Raw genomic sequence first — 13839 nt, 5'->3', positions numbered from 1 at the left:
ATATGTATATGTATGTATGTATATATTTTTTTTCTCCGACAGTGATGAATTGAAAATACTGACGTAAAGCAATAAGTGCCCAAATACAAATTAATTAGTCTCACTGTTTTACAGATGGGGTCGAGGATTCGGTCTGTTGGGTTCCATCTTTGGAAAGGACAGTGCAATAAATCAGTCAAACAGTGTTTTTGGACTTGTATTTTATATACTACAAATGCTACTTGGTAAGTATGAATTCAGCTTAGAGCCTGAAGTATTTAACAGGTCTGTGGTGAGGAATTCTAAGTATCTAAATGATCTATTTGTACTTTTTTCATTGACTTTGAACGTTGCTTTTTTTTTTTTTTTTTTTTTTTTTTTTAGCACCAGTGTAATCATACGTCTGTCCAAAGGGCTTAAAAACCCAACTGATGACAAGAGCAGTTGCATTTTCCTCTGCTATGCTATTAATAATATAAGCGTCAAGACAGTTGCTGCGCTGGTATTTTCACTTAAATATATTTAGCATTGGGTTGCACAATAGGAAAGAGAGGAATTAAAAATGGAATTTACAAGTTCTGCAGGAGTAACCGAGATAGCAAGCAAAAAAAAGTGCATGAAATATAATGTATGGATATTTCTTTGTAACTATATGGTCTGCTTTAAAGCTGTTAATATTGATAGATGTAATTTGACAAACCTGTAACTTTCACATATAACTCAGGAATATGAAGATGGTAAATACTACAGGTACGTGTTATCAAAGGGCTGTTGTACAGAACCTAGAAGCTCCCCTCCAAATAGCTATTTGTCAGCCATCTCGAACTCTTGGTATTTTAAACAGACTTCTGTGTAATACAAACTTGCTGAGCAGCCTTCAGTTTGAATTGGGGTGCTTGGGCTTTTTGCTTTGTGTGGAAATGGGGAATGAGAGCAGCAGTGGTAACTTTCTCTCTCTTGTTGCAGGTATGACAGCAAGTGCAGTAGCAGCGCTAATCCTCATGACATCCTCCATAGTGTCTGTAGTAGGATCATTGTACTTGGCATACATTCTGTACTTCGTGCTGAAGGAATTTTGCATTGTCTGCGTCATCACATATTTGCTGAACTTCATTCTCTTTATCATCAACTACAAACGACTAGTTTATTTGAACGAGGCCTGGAAACGGCAACTCCAACCCAAACAGGAATGATGCCTGTTTGAACTTTTGACTGACAGTCTGAAGACCCAACTTCCATTAAGTTTATTTTGCAGTAATTTTTTATTCTCCATATCAGACACTTTCCCTGAGAACCATAACTGAATTTTTAATTATGAATTTGGAGGGGCCCTAGATAATTTTTTTTTTTTTTTGTTCTAATCTTCAATTTAAATGTGGTTAGGAAAGAAAGCTCTAATACAATCAAAGACAAGCTTTAACTTTACTTTGAAGGAGTTTTAGCCACAGCAAAACCTAGACTCTCTCTTCCCTCTCCACTTGTGAAGTGGGTAACACTTGCTATAAAATATCCTGTATATAAATTCAGGTATAACAAGATGTGGTCATGACATTAAATATTCTAGACTAGCATTACCATATTTAATGTTGCCATGTTTACAGTATGTGTATAACTTTTTTTTTTTTTTTTTTTTTTTTTAGCTGATGGACTTAGATTTGACTAGGACTTATACTGTAAATAAAATTAGAAATATTGGTTTCATCCCTGGAGAACTCCCTGTACAATCAGTTTTGTTAGCTGTCAGAGTGTTCAGCTATTAGTCGACTGACGTGATGGAAGAAGTGACCTCTATAGAGAACACCGTGTTGCTGCACTCACTGCTAGTGCTTTCACAAGAATGATGGTTGGGTTTTGTTCCATTTTTTCTTTTTTTCTATTTTTTTTTTTTTTTGTTGTCTCCAGTAACAAAAATGGAATTAAAGCTGAAACCTGAAGTATGTTCATTAAACCACAACTTTATTAATTTCTGTACAGAATGAAAATAGCTTAATGTGGTCAATAGAAAGCTTGCCACTGAGATATGCCAACTGGGGACTGGTGTATCAAAGAGAGTTCTTTGAAAGGACTTAATTTCCATGCAGAGCTGTTTAATTTTTAAACTGTGGTCAGCCACCAGTGTTACTAATGTTTGATGTTAGATGAATGCTGCAGTATAGACCTGCAATTTGCAGTGGAAACCACGGAGTGGGATAACCCAGCAGTGCACTGAAGAAGCAGTTACTTAATTGATCTTCGTCAGGATCTTTGGTTTGTGCTATATTGGGAAATGAACTTTAGGCCTGACACACATAAGATTCCTTGGAAGGGCAACGTGTTTAGTGGGATAAGTAAGTAAATGTGCTCCTGAAAATGAAATGTGATACAGTGCTATCATTGCTCTTTCTAATAACTAATCGGGCAAAAAAATTAAACTGCGGATTGAAACAAAGGAACAAAATTTTAAGTGTTGTTTCTGCACTCAGTATTCTAAGGCTGAATTTAAAAGTGCCTTCTGTCTTAAAATCTTAAACCAAATACTTTGTGTTGAACTTGGCAGGCAGAAGTGTCCTTGCTTTAAAAATGAACAAACAAAATTCCCAGCAAATTTGATGGGGATAGAGTATTAAGAGATCTATTTTAGTTTTTAGACTGAGAAGTGGTAGCAATATTGTTTCAGTTAACTTAAATCAGTGCGATAAAAGGTTGATGATGTGATTTGGAAAAGTAAAATACTTGTGTTTCAGACTGTGACACCAAAATGTGTAGGTTCAGCCACTTTCTGTAATTGGTGCTGCGCTGCTTTTTGCCCTTGTCAGCTTCTAAGTATGAAGAATTCCAACTGCGTACCCATTAATTTAAAGAATTAGTTTAACTAATTTTAGGGGTTTTTTTCCTTAAACATGAATGTCAGAGACACTTATGTTGTTACAGCTAAGTGGATTATAAACACTAAGTTGCTGAGGATAAACTTGACTGTGAAACATGCAGTGTTGCGTAGAGAAACATAGAATTTTTAGATTGAATTTACAAAATAGTATTTAAATTACTACTGAAGTAATTTTCTGGTTTGTATCAAGGATGTAGGTGGAAACTGCTTTAATGTATAGAGTTCTGTGGTATGAGTAACATCTGTTGCATGTAACACTAAATTACTTGTCCCTCTTGTCTAACAGTTTTAGACCACAATTCATTAAATGCGTTTTGTATTGACCAGAGTATAGTTAAAGCTTGTCTTGATGTTTAGTTCTGTCTCTCAAATGCCTTGAACTTTGATATGAGGGGAGTGAATGATGTCAAACTGGTCCCTCAGGGCTTTACTTTGTTCTCTTACAAGCCTTGAGGCAATATCACTGTTTAATATGTTGTCTAGGTTTATTTTAATGCATTCCTGTGATTTACACTAAGGCATCTTTTCATCCAAGGAAGAGGTGAACACATGCTGCCTGAAATGGTTAGTCACAGTGCTAATATCTCAGAACAAGCAGCAATGGAGACAAGTATAATCAGTGATTACTTGGTCCAATTTCTGGGTGTAATACACACCAAAAAAAGAAAAAAGAAAAAAAAAAAAAAAGGAAGAAAAGCCCCATCAGCTGAAAGTATAGGTGTTGACTAACTTCACTGTGTCTCGTGCTTGTCTGTGTGGGCATAGTCTGTTAATTCAGTTTGTTTAGTAAAATTGTTTAGGGCCAGATTTTCAGCAGTCGTGTCTGCAGTCCTTGTTTGTGTGCACATAGGGATCACATGGAAATGGAGTTTGGTCTCTGGAAGAATTTGCAGCTACACTTTGTGCACAGACTTGCAAATCTGATCCTTAATTGTGAACTCTCTTGTCTTGTGTGCTTTTCTTGCAGTTACTTTTTACTGGAAGTGATTTGCTAGAAATGGCCCTAACTCTTCTACTTTCTCTCTTGTGCTTCAGAAATGCAGTTGGCCTGAATAAAGGGCAAAATAATCTTAGCAGTAGAAATTTGGACCTTTTTGCTTCCAGTTCTTTGACTCTTTCTTCGTTGTTCCCAATGATAGAAACAGCGTATTTCTTCCAGTCAAATGGCTCAGGTTACCATTAGTGATGGGATGAAAATCAGACGAGTGCTTCATGAACTGCCCCCCTGCTGCCCCCATCCAAAACAAATGTGGCAAATATGTGGTTGATATTAATTGGAGCCTTACAAATCCAAAGGGAAATTCTGAGAAATCTTTTAAGGATACAAGAGCATGGGTAAAAAAAAAAGCTGGTAAATAATAGCTGGTGTGGCAGAGCGACAGCAGGGCAGTATCATCACAGATTTTTGGTTGTGGTTTCAACACGTGTGAGAGCGGAGGGGGAAAAAATTCATAATCGACAAACAGTGGTTCTGAACTTGGGCTCTTCTGCCCCCTCCTTGGCTCTCAGAAGCTCTGCAGGGAGGGGCGGATTGGAAAGGCAAAAGAACCTCATCGTAAAACCTGCTTAGGAATTAAACATTCCTGAAATCCTCTTACTGTAAGGTACTTGCTACTCTTAAGGCCAACAAAGCATTAAAGTCTCATCTAGGAAATGAATGTTCTTGGAAGTCTCTTACTGTAAAGTGTTGGCAACGCCAAGGCCAATGAAACATTCCCTACCACCTTTGATATCTAAAATGACAACAAATCTCTCTTGTTAGTAGATTTCCACGTACTGTAGTACGCGTTTGTCTTCTGCTGTACAGAGATTGTTCAAGACGATCGGTGAGGTGCTTCAGGCAGCACTTGATGCTCCTAATTTATATGGGCTAAAGTCAAAGAGAGATCCAATAGCTTTGGTTCTGCCAATGTTGTTTAAACGTGATCTAGACATAACTGGTCCAGAAAAGATGAAGTATTCTGTTACCATAAAACTGTATTAAGCATGGCCTAAATATTAGGTGTTTGTTCTGTATAGTATGTTCCATCAACTATTTATTACTAGTGCTTTAAACTCCAAATTAAACATCCATTTAAGTGGAGTCATTGGGCAGATGTTCCTTTTATCAGTATAGGTTGAGAGATTCTCTGTTGGAGGTTTAGGATACAATTTTGCTAACAGGTAAAACAATGTAAATATGTACGAATTCTATTTGTTGCACATAACTTTTTGGTATAAAAAAAAAAAAAATAAATGTAGAAATTACCAGTGGACGTCTTGCTGCATTCTTACATTCTTACACTGCATTCATGCAGTCCAAACATAAGAGCTTGAATGAACCCAATCAGAGGCCTTTTTGGACTCAGTCTGAGCCTTAGAAACTGTTGTTAAAGTCAGTACTGTAATTCTGTTCCTAGAAATGTACTCAGTTGTGATTATTTTTATTTTTTTTTTTCAAAGACATGGTGTGTCAGCAGTAGAAGGTTAAAGCACTTGAGTCCACAGAGATACCAGTTTATAGAGTTTCTGCAGCTTCACGGTGTCTTGCTGAATGTTGTGTGTAAAGGTTGAGCAGCACTGACTTGGGGCTTTAACTGTTTACAGTCCTTTAAGCAACAGGCAAAAAAACCCACCCCAGCCCCTTAAGCATGTTAGTTTTATCACTTCCTGCTTTCCTTGGTTCTGTACATCTGCTTTAACTCTGCTCTGACAAGTATCTGGAAGCTGGTGTATGTTTTCCTGGATTTGGGTGGACAGGCGGGTTGGGTTTACAATTGCACTGAGCTGTTGAGAATGAGCAGGAACTACGACTCTGAAATGCTGCTTATCATATGTGTGGATGTTACACTTGGCATCTGTTTTGTTGGACTGAATGAAAGTAATGGCTTTCTCTTCAGCAACCACAAGCCCTGTGTGTTATCACAGGGATCTGAGCCCTCGTTTGTAATGCGTTAATGATGTCAAATCTCTGGAAGAGAGGGAGCTGCTGGGGTGGACAGGCGGGTTGGGTTTACAATTGCACTGAGCTGTTGAGAACGAGCAGGAACTCTGAAATGCTGCTTATCATATGTGTGGATGTTACACTTGGCATCTGTTTTGTTGGACTGAATGAAAGTAATGGCTTTCTCTTCAGCAACCACAAGCCCTGTGTGTTATCACAGGGATCTGAGCCCTCGTTTGTAATGCGTTAATGATGTCAAATCTCGGTCTGTGTGTTTGATGTGGCAGCTGTTGGTATGTCCTATCTGTTGAAATGGGGAAGAAAATGGGTTTTAAAAAATTATGTCTAGAGATTGAGAAGTTGAAATGACTTTCAAACACTGGTACTGGGTTTAAGTATGATATTCCCTCTTACACCACAGTACATTTGAGCAAGTGTCTTTTATTCTGGATAGACTTTTATATTCTGGGGTTTTAGTTATATAGAAAATCTGTAAACCTAACACTGTATAACCATAAGGCATGTTGATGGTATGTTCCTTATTTTCCCTTAAAAACTCAAGAAAAAAAATGTTTTAAATTGCAGTACACATGTATGTATGTCCTTATTCTGCATGTCGCAGTGTGGAAGGTCTTGTTGGTTTCTAATGTACCACATCTAAAGGAAAGAGAATTTGGCCACCACACAACAATAGGAGCAAATATTTTCTTTATATTGGCAAATGTTTTGGTCAATTTCTTGATGTACTCAGTAGAAGAGCCAGTTGCAGAAAAAGTAGTCATAGCAACAATTCCACCCCGTTATCTCTGAATGGGAATAATGAAACTACGTAACTGTGCCAACTTCCAAAATTCAGTCGGCAGCCTCCAATCTTCTGGTTCTCCCGGGGTGACACCGCTCTCGGGACAGCCCTGGGATGTTGCAATAAGGTGTTTGCAGACTAAGTGTTCTGAGCTCTTCTGTGAGTATTGGCACAATCTATTACAGTCTGAAATCCAGCCTTTAGAGTCCTCTGAGACTGGTGTGCAGCCTGGAAGGGACGTTACCACACTACATTACTGTCTGAAGTAGTGTGTGCATATTAATTTACATGTTGCCCTACCCCAGAGTGCTTCAGGCTAGCATCAAAAAAGCTTAGATCAAATTTACCCTCTAGACTATTCTTACTGTAGTACATAGTGAGAATTTAATATGAAGGAAGCCCTTCCATGCTGGAAGGTAAAACCACATCTAATAGCGGCAGTTCTGGTACTGTGATTAAAATAAATAGTCTTAAACGAAGTTCAGTTAATGTAGTTCCTGCCTATCTAACGTATTCCACCTTGCTGCTGTAGTATGAATTCCATACTGTACTGTGTTGGGTATCCTCACAGAAGTGGTGGTTCATGTACTTCCTGAGTGCTGTGAACTCTCAGAATTTCTCAGCTAGCCACATATATTCTGTCCAGCAAGGGCAGATATACAAATTGTGCTCATCAGTAATTCTGTGGACAATTTGCTGTGATCTGAGTAGTGTAACTGTCAGGGAAGTATAACTGGAAAACCTCATTTGCATTGGAGGCATGTCATGTTCATTTAGAATAACTGGCATTTTTTTTTAAGCCTTCAGCACTGATTGCTATCATGTAATATTTTTATTTTTTTTTGCCATAAACAGATACCTCAGTCAGGATCTCTAACTTCAGCTCCTTGAAACTCTGAATAGTAATTTTTACTGCCTGGAGACAAGAAGCCTACAGACATGGCTAAGCATAGGAAACGTATTTCTGATCTGCTTTGTGTCATAGTAACTACTTCAGGTGGACTAGAAATTGCATTAGACTTGCAAAACTTGAGACAGACATAAATATTATTTAAACAGAAATTTAATGAACAAGTTCAGCATAGCCCCCAGCCACTATACCTTTTGATTTCATTTTAGAAAGAGGGTATTTGATTTTATTATAGGAGGAAGACAGCTTGATTCATTTGCAATCTTCCAGTATCTTTCTCTAAGAACAAATGCAGCTGATTTGGGCTGTCGTTGGCGGGTAAATATTCCTTTCTTGTTCCCCAAAACACGTGTGGTCCCTGTAGAGAAGTTATAAAATAAAGCAAGTATATATAAAATGCTTTTGTATCCCCCACTGTGAACTGTTACAATATGTGTACTAAATCAGGTTAGGTGGAAGAGACCTATGCACTTTCTTCTACACATGGTCAGGTGCAACAGGGAACTTGGCAGGTGTAATTTGTTTCATCTTGGCAAGATTAATTGATGTAACTGAGCAATACAGCTGCAGTTCATTGTATTTACAGCTGGTAAGCTGATGACAGTTAATTCAGGTGTGCCCATTAACTTGATCAGTATTATCTTTACAGCAGATGTTCCTTCTGCCATTAGTTCCACCTTGAAATTTGATGGTGAAAATGTCGATTGCTGTTTGACTGTACTGTCCTTTAGTGGTGTCCATATCCTTTTTGCCTATTTTAGTTTTCATAGGAAATTAGGAAAGATGATCACGTGTATGTGAATGTGTCTATATTTTCGCAGTCCCCCTCTGTGAAACTAACACTACTTTTCTGACAGCTTCTCTGCAATGACTTAGTTTTCTAATACCTATACTGGTGCTCTACAGATTATTCTTAATGGTGTTTCTCTGCCTGAAATTAACACTGACTGTTCACCACCCTAACTCACTGCAGGTGGCATATGCATAACTGGTTCCTTACTGGGTCTCCTTCTGAGTTGAAATCGTTTAATTTCTGTGTGACTGCACTGTAGATTAAGTAACAACCCCATACTTTGTGAATGCACTTATAATTTATTCATAGTGGATGGAGTGTCATGATACAGTTGTCTACCAGTGTGGCATCTGGTCCTCTATTGCTAAACCTCTGCCAAGTTAATAATACATTATTTCAGGTGCTGTGTTACTGAGGGCAGTTGTAGATGAAATGCGAAGCAAATGAGACAGATCCCTAATAGTTAATGCTCAAAATTGAGGGTGGCCAAGAAATAAAGTAACCTGGGTCTGCTCACAAGCTCGCCTTGCATTCTGCCCTAGTGTGTTGTCTCATATTCTGGGTCGCATTTTTGCAGGTGGGACATCTAGGAGCTCAAGCTGGAGAGAGAGAGGATGCATTAAGTACAGGCAGGACCTTCCCTCTTGGCTCTGGTTGTGCTGGACTTTGTCACAGAAACCAGCTATGCTCTGTCTTGGTAAGCAGAGGGCCCTTTTGTCCTACCCTACAGCACAATAGTCTTTGTGTGTCATAAACCTTTTTAAACTTGCAGGGAGCATGGAGAGTTGTTTAGAATATAAATGTAAGCTTACCTTGATTAGTCATGAAATCGGCAAAATTCCATATGAGCTCCCCAATCACATACTCTTTCCTTTTTTTGTCAAAAATGGAATGGTACTCTCTTAGCATAGCTTTCTGATACTCCTCACTGAACATAAGTGGTGGATCCTGCAGCCAGGAAAAAGAGGTGGCTTTGAATGAAAGTGACAGTTAATCTCAGCCAAGGCTCCGTATGTTAACTTCTTATTTACTGGGGACCTGCTTCCTGAAAACAAGCTTTACAATTGCCTGGTCTTTTCATTGCTGCTGCATTAACAATGGCTATTTAGTGACAATTGGCAACTACTGAAATTACAAGGGGAAATGCACATAAAATACAAACATGATGCTTGGAGGGGAGCCTCTGGTTTGCTTGGTAGTGGTGCTTTATCATGGTAGGTGTAGGAGTGCCCCCTGTTTTGTGCAGGACAGCACCATGAAATGAACATCCACTCTCCAGTGTCCCATCTTCTGATTAAACATTTTCTACAAATGCCAAAGTATAGATTTCAGCATGCTCAGTGCTTTTACTCAAAGCTAAAAACTCCTCTTTAGGTAGAATCTAACCTTTGTGAAGTCAGTGGCAAAGCAGGATTACAATCCTGGAGTCTTTTGGACTCTTACAAGCTAATGTATCTCCAAACCAAGTGGTCAGGCTCAATGGTACCTGTCTCTCCTAATTAAGTTTTTCTGACCCTGTAAGAAGAGTAGTGCTTTTTTCCACCTAGGGCACCTGTAACACTTACACTGTGAAGTCCAGGAACTGAGTCTGCTCCATATTCACTCTGGATAATGGGTTTTTGGTAGGTTTTATACCAGTTCTCAAACTGTGTTGTGAGTTGTAGTGGAATAACTTCCAGGTGGCCTTCGTCATGATACCAGGAGAAGTAGCTATTTACACAGATTACATCCACATAAGGAGCCTACAGAAAACAAGGTGAGAGTGTTTTGTCACAGAGCTCAAAGTAGACAACCTTCAATCATAAAACTAAATCTTCCTTTTGGTTAATTTAATGGAATACAGTTTTATTACACTTAGATTAAAGTCTCTTCCCCCATCACTCAGGCCCTCCCAACATGACATCTTTCCCAGAGAAAAGCAGGATAAATTAATAAGCATATTAATTTGGCATTTTTCTTACAAACTTAGGAAGTCACAGCGAAGAGTTAGACAAGATCAACCCATTTAATCCTCGAGTCTGTGAAAAGTTTTTGAGTTTTCAAGATGTCTCTGGCTTGTTGGTACATTTAGATGTACTTTTTGAGTATTGGAATGTGATGATCAAGTTAGCAGTCAAATATTTTGACTAGCAACTAAATTTGTGCATAAATGGTGCAATACTAAGACTAAGCATTCTGCAAGTTATATGCCATTTCTACCACATGGACAGTATGATAAAAGGGCACAAAGCCCACTAAAGGTAAAGTGATGTTGTATGTAACTTGTTCAATGTTCTCTTAACATGTTTTGTAATAAAAGGAAAAAAAAAAAGTTCTAATATCACATCAGTGTATGAGATCTATTCTTTGGTTTTGTTTTCCTGTGTCTCCTCAAGCTAGTCAGATCATGCTCATGGGGATGTGTGTACTGGATGAAGCAGTGATATCCAAGAGCAGATCCCTGCTGGGCTCCTTCAAAACTAAGGCCACCAGTTTTATTTTCCTGGGCTGGAGAGGAACAGACCTCTCAGTTACAGAAGGTCATTCTGCTAATTGTAGGACAGCTTGAAAGAAATACAAAGTGTAACCTGTAGCGGGGATGTATGGTAATGTGGGGATGTATGGTAATGTATCTACAAACTCACCTGTTAGAAGAGTTTATTGTATAGTAGTGACAACTATTAAAGCCATCTTGAAAAATTAAATTACACAGGAACTACCCTGGAAAAAAAATTGTGTTCAAAATCCTTGGTTCAAGCTACGGCCAGCTTAAGGCACAGACATCCAATAAAAATGTCTTTTGGCTATTTATACAGCTTTAGGCCTTTAATTATGAAGCTGGAAGAGCTTTTAGATTATTCAGCGTTAACAGACATCTGCCAAAGAAGATCTAGAGCAGTTTAAAGCAGGAATTAAAGCAAAGCTTCCTTCCTTTAGACTTCCACAAGGGCTGTTAGCATTTTAAAGAGGTTTAAGCTTTGGTTTAATTGCAAGTGAAAAGCCTGAGCATGAGTAAACACAATCAGTGGAATAGCAGTGACAATGTCAATGGAATCCAGACACTGTCACTGGATTCAAGACAAAGAATTGTTCTCTTACAGATAGGTTTGGGTTTTTTTTTTTCAGCTGGACTACAACTACAAGATAAGGTGCTTTGTACTAGGAAAAAAAAAAATTAAGTTTTCTTCTGCTTCTCCCTGTTACATATCTCCAGTAAACTTGGGGATGTGGGGGGGAAAGGGCTGTATAACAAGAAGAGGAAATTTAATGTATGAATTTAAAAAAAAAAAAAAGCTAGAAAATGAAGTAAACTTACACCACGATCAAGAGCGTAATTAGCATCTGTCACAAAGGTTACTGGTCTGGAGGGATCAAGAGCTTTAGTGTGAGCTATCACTGTCCTGTTTGCAAACAGTAAAGCAAGAGTTCAACAACAGCACGGAGAAGCACAGCCCCATTTCCCCAAGCTCTCTGTCCTTTCACTGCTCCCCCCCTCAGACAGTTGGAGCTGCTTTTAATTTAGCAGAGTATTTAAATAAAAATACTGCTACGAAGTGCCTGCAAAATACAAAATTAGCCAGTTCTGTAGGAGTATAAATATCATGGCAAAGAGACCTTTATCTGTCACAAAGTTTGTTGCTATCCCACCTGACAAAAGAGTGGAAGCGTGCCAAATGCAGGCATGCTCATTTGTTGGTGCCAGCAGCTTGCAAGTTGGTGAAGGGACAATGAGTTTGGTCATGAAAACTTGAGAAGGGTAGTGGCAAGTTTCTGAACAACTCTTGGGATGTGTTCCTGCAAAAGCACAAGGCCTTAGCCCTATACCACAGCAAGCATGCAGTCAACGTTTGTCTGCTTTTGAGGAAACCCTGAATGAGGGAGATGAGACAGAGAATGGGAGAGTCAAGCTCTGCTGCTACCTCAACACTGCAAGAGGGTGGTGGATCATTCTGAAGAATGAAACTTGATAGTATCCTCTTAATGTACCTACAGCTACTTGGGACAGTCTGCTGCCCTGTTATAGAGATGACTCTTGGCTATCCAAAGCTTAAATCTCTTGAAAAATAAAACCAAAGGGTCTGTAGAGACTTGAAGCAGTGGCTTTGAAGTGGGGTGTCATAATCCCCTACAAAATAAATAACTAGCACTAACTGAAGAACCTTGTCTTCAGAAATAAAGGCCAATTGTTTTACAGCTTTGCTATAATTCTCAAATAATTTAGCACTTGTCTTCCATTGGTAACAAGGAATATCCTGTTGCTATCATCAGGTCTGCTTTTGCCTGACTCAGCTCAAGAAGAGATGCTCAGACCATATGGACTCCTGGTAATTACACAGAACCTTACTGGTTCAGAAACAAGAGGTTTGTGGCTTTTGTGTGGTTCTGAGCATCAGTTCAACACACGCAGCACTTACGCTTTCAGTTTGCATCTGCGGGTACTGTTTCAGGGTTCCTAAAAAAATGCTTGCCCTCTCTTTACTATTTCTCTGTGCCATCCCAAAGGAAGAAGATACATCATCTGCCAAGATTCAAGCCTCAGCTCTGTGTACAAGCAGACGCACTTACTTAAAGTAGTAAGCTGCTGGGGGCAGCTCTGATGCTGGCTCGTTGGCTACTGACCACATCACAACTGATGGCCTGTTCTTATCCCTGCGGATCAGCTCCTCCATCACAACAAGATGATGCTGCAAGGATTTGTTCCCAAAGCTCTCGCTTAAAGACAAAAAGAAGTGAGACCTGGTGAGGTGAGGGTATAAAATCCATCCCCTTTGCCTTTCCCTGTTAAAACTCAAGCCTCTAGGGTGTATAAGCTGAGCCTTGACACTGAATATGGCTTCTGCCCTATTTCCCCAAAGCCTGCTGCACAGTTTAGAGCCGTGGTTTGGGCTCATTAATCAAGCCAGATTAAATGACGCGATGGCCACGTGGCAAAATGCCCTCTGGTTGCCCAACCTCACTAGGCACACGTGGCGCAACGGGATGATTTCTAAATAGAGCAAAGTACTTCCATTATCAGGACGAGTGTGGTGGGACGGGAGGGGGATGCCACGGCAAGGATGAACATAGAAAGAAGGGGAAGGGCCCTCTGAGCGATTGCTTACGCCATTTTAATCCCCACTCCTGGGCACTCGTCGATCACCACGATGCCGTAGGCATCGCACAGGTCCATGATCTCCTCGGCATAGGGATAGTGGCTGGTGCGGAAAGAGTTTGCCCCCAGCCAGCGCAGCAGGTTGAAGTCCTTCACAACCAGGGGCCAGTCGAGGCCTTTGCCACGGATCTGAGGGGAAGAGAGACATCACACCCTGTCACGCTGCCAGGACAGAGCTTCTCTCACACATTAGCTGGGCACCACCACATCCCTGCTCGCTCCCAGAAGCTTCCAGCCTCAGGGTGCTGACTGCACCACCTCTCCGTGCAGCGTTTGCCTTTCTGAGGGGCACTGCCACACGCACACCCAGGCTATGGCTGTTTGAGGAAGCAGAGGGGATGGTGGTTGCAGACGAGCTGCCGGTGCGGGGGCTGCTGCCCGGTCCCGCCCTCGCCCAGGGGTTATCCATGGGGCGGGCTGGGGGGGGCGGGGGGG

The 13839-nt window shown here is 40.1% G+C and overlaps 2 protein-coding genes across 2 annotated transcripts in view; one reads left to right on the top strand and one right to left on the bottom strand.

Moving 5' to 3' along the window:
- Positions 1-114: 114 nt before the first annotated feature.
- Positions 115-1725, top strand: VKORC1L1 (vitamin K epoxide reductase complex subunit 1L1; the record flags this gene model as incomplete). Its single annotated transcript, XM_010164770.1, has 2 exons — positions 115-224; positions 946-1725. Coding segments are annotated over 2 exons (337 nt in total), but the record flags the coding sequence as incomplete, so codon positions are not given.
- Positions 1726-7618: 5893 nt separating this feature from the next.
- The window catches only part of GUSB (glucuronidase beta), a 9771-nt gene continuing 3550 nt past the window's right edge, over positions 7619-13839 (bottom strand). The window contains exons 6-11 of the mRNA XM_010164769.1: positions 13355-13533; positions 12819-12965; positions 11569-11653; positions 9839-10015; positions 9086-9221; positions 7619-7838 (exon numbers count right to left, since the gene is read on the bottom strand). Coding sequence (XP_010163071.1) covers positions 7681-7838; positions 9086-9221; positions 9839-10015; positions 11569-11653; positions 12819-12965; positions 13355-13533 — 882 coding nt within the window. The 3' untranslated portion in view covers positions 7619-7680. The remainder of the gene's footprint in view (positions 7839-9085; positions 9222-9838; positions 10016-11568; positions 11654-12818; positions 12966-13354; positions 13534-13839) is intronic.

Source organism: Antrostomus carolinensis, unplaced genomic scaffold (assembly GCF_000700745.2).
Source record: "Antrostomus carolinensis isolate BGI_N321 unplaced genomic scaffold, ASM70074v2 scaffold45963, whole genome shotgun sequence".
NCBI classification, from domain to species: Eukaryota; Metazoa; Chordata; class Aves; order Caprimulgiformes; family Caprimulgidae; genus Antrostomus; species Antrostomus carolinensis.
The sequence above is the reverse complement of the archived record's forward strand: the minus strand, read 5'-3'. Positions and strand labels throughout refer to the sequence as shown.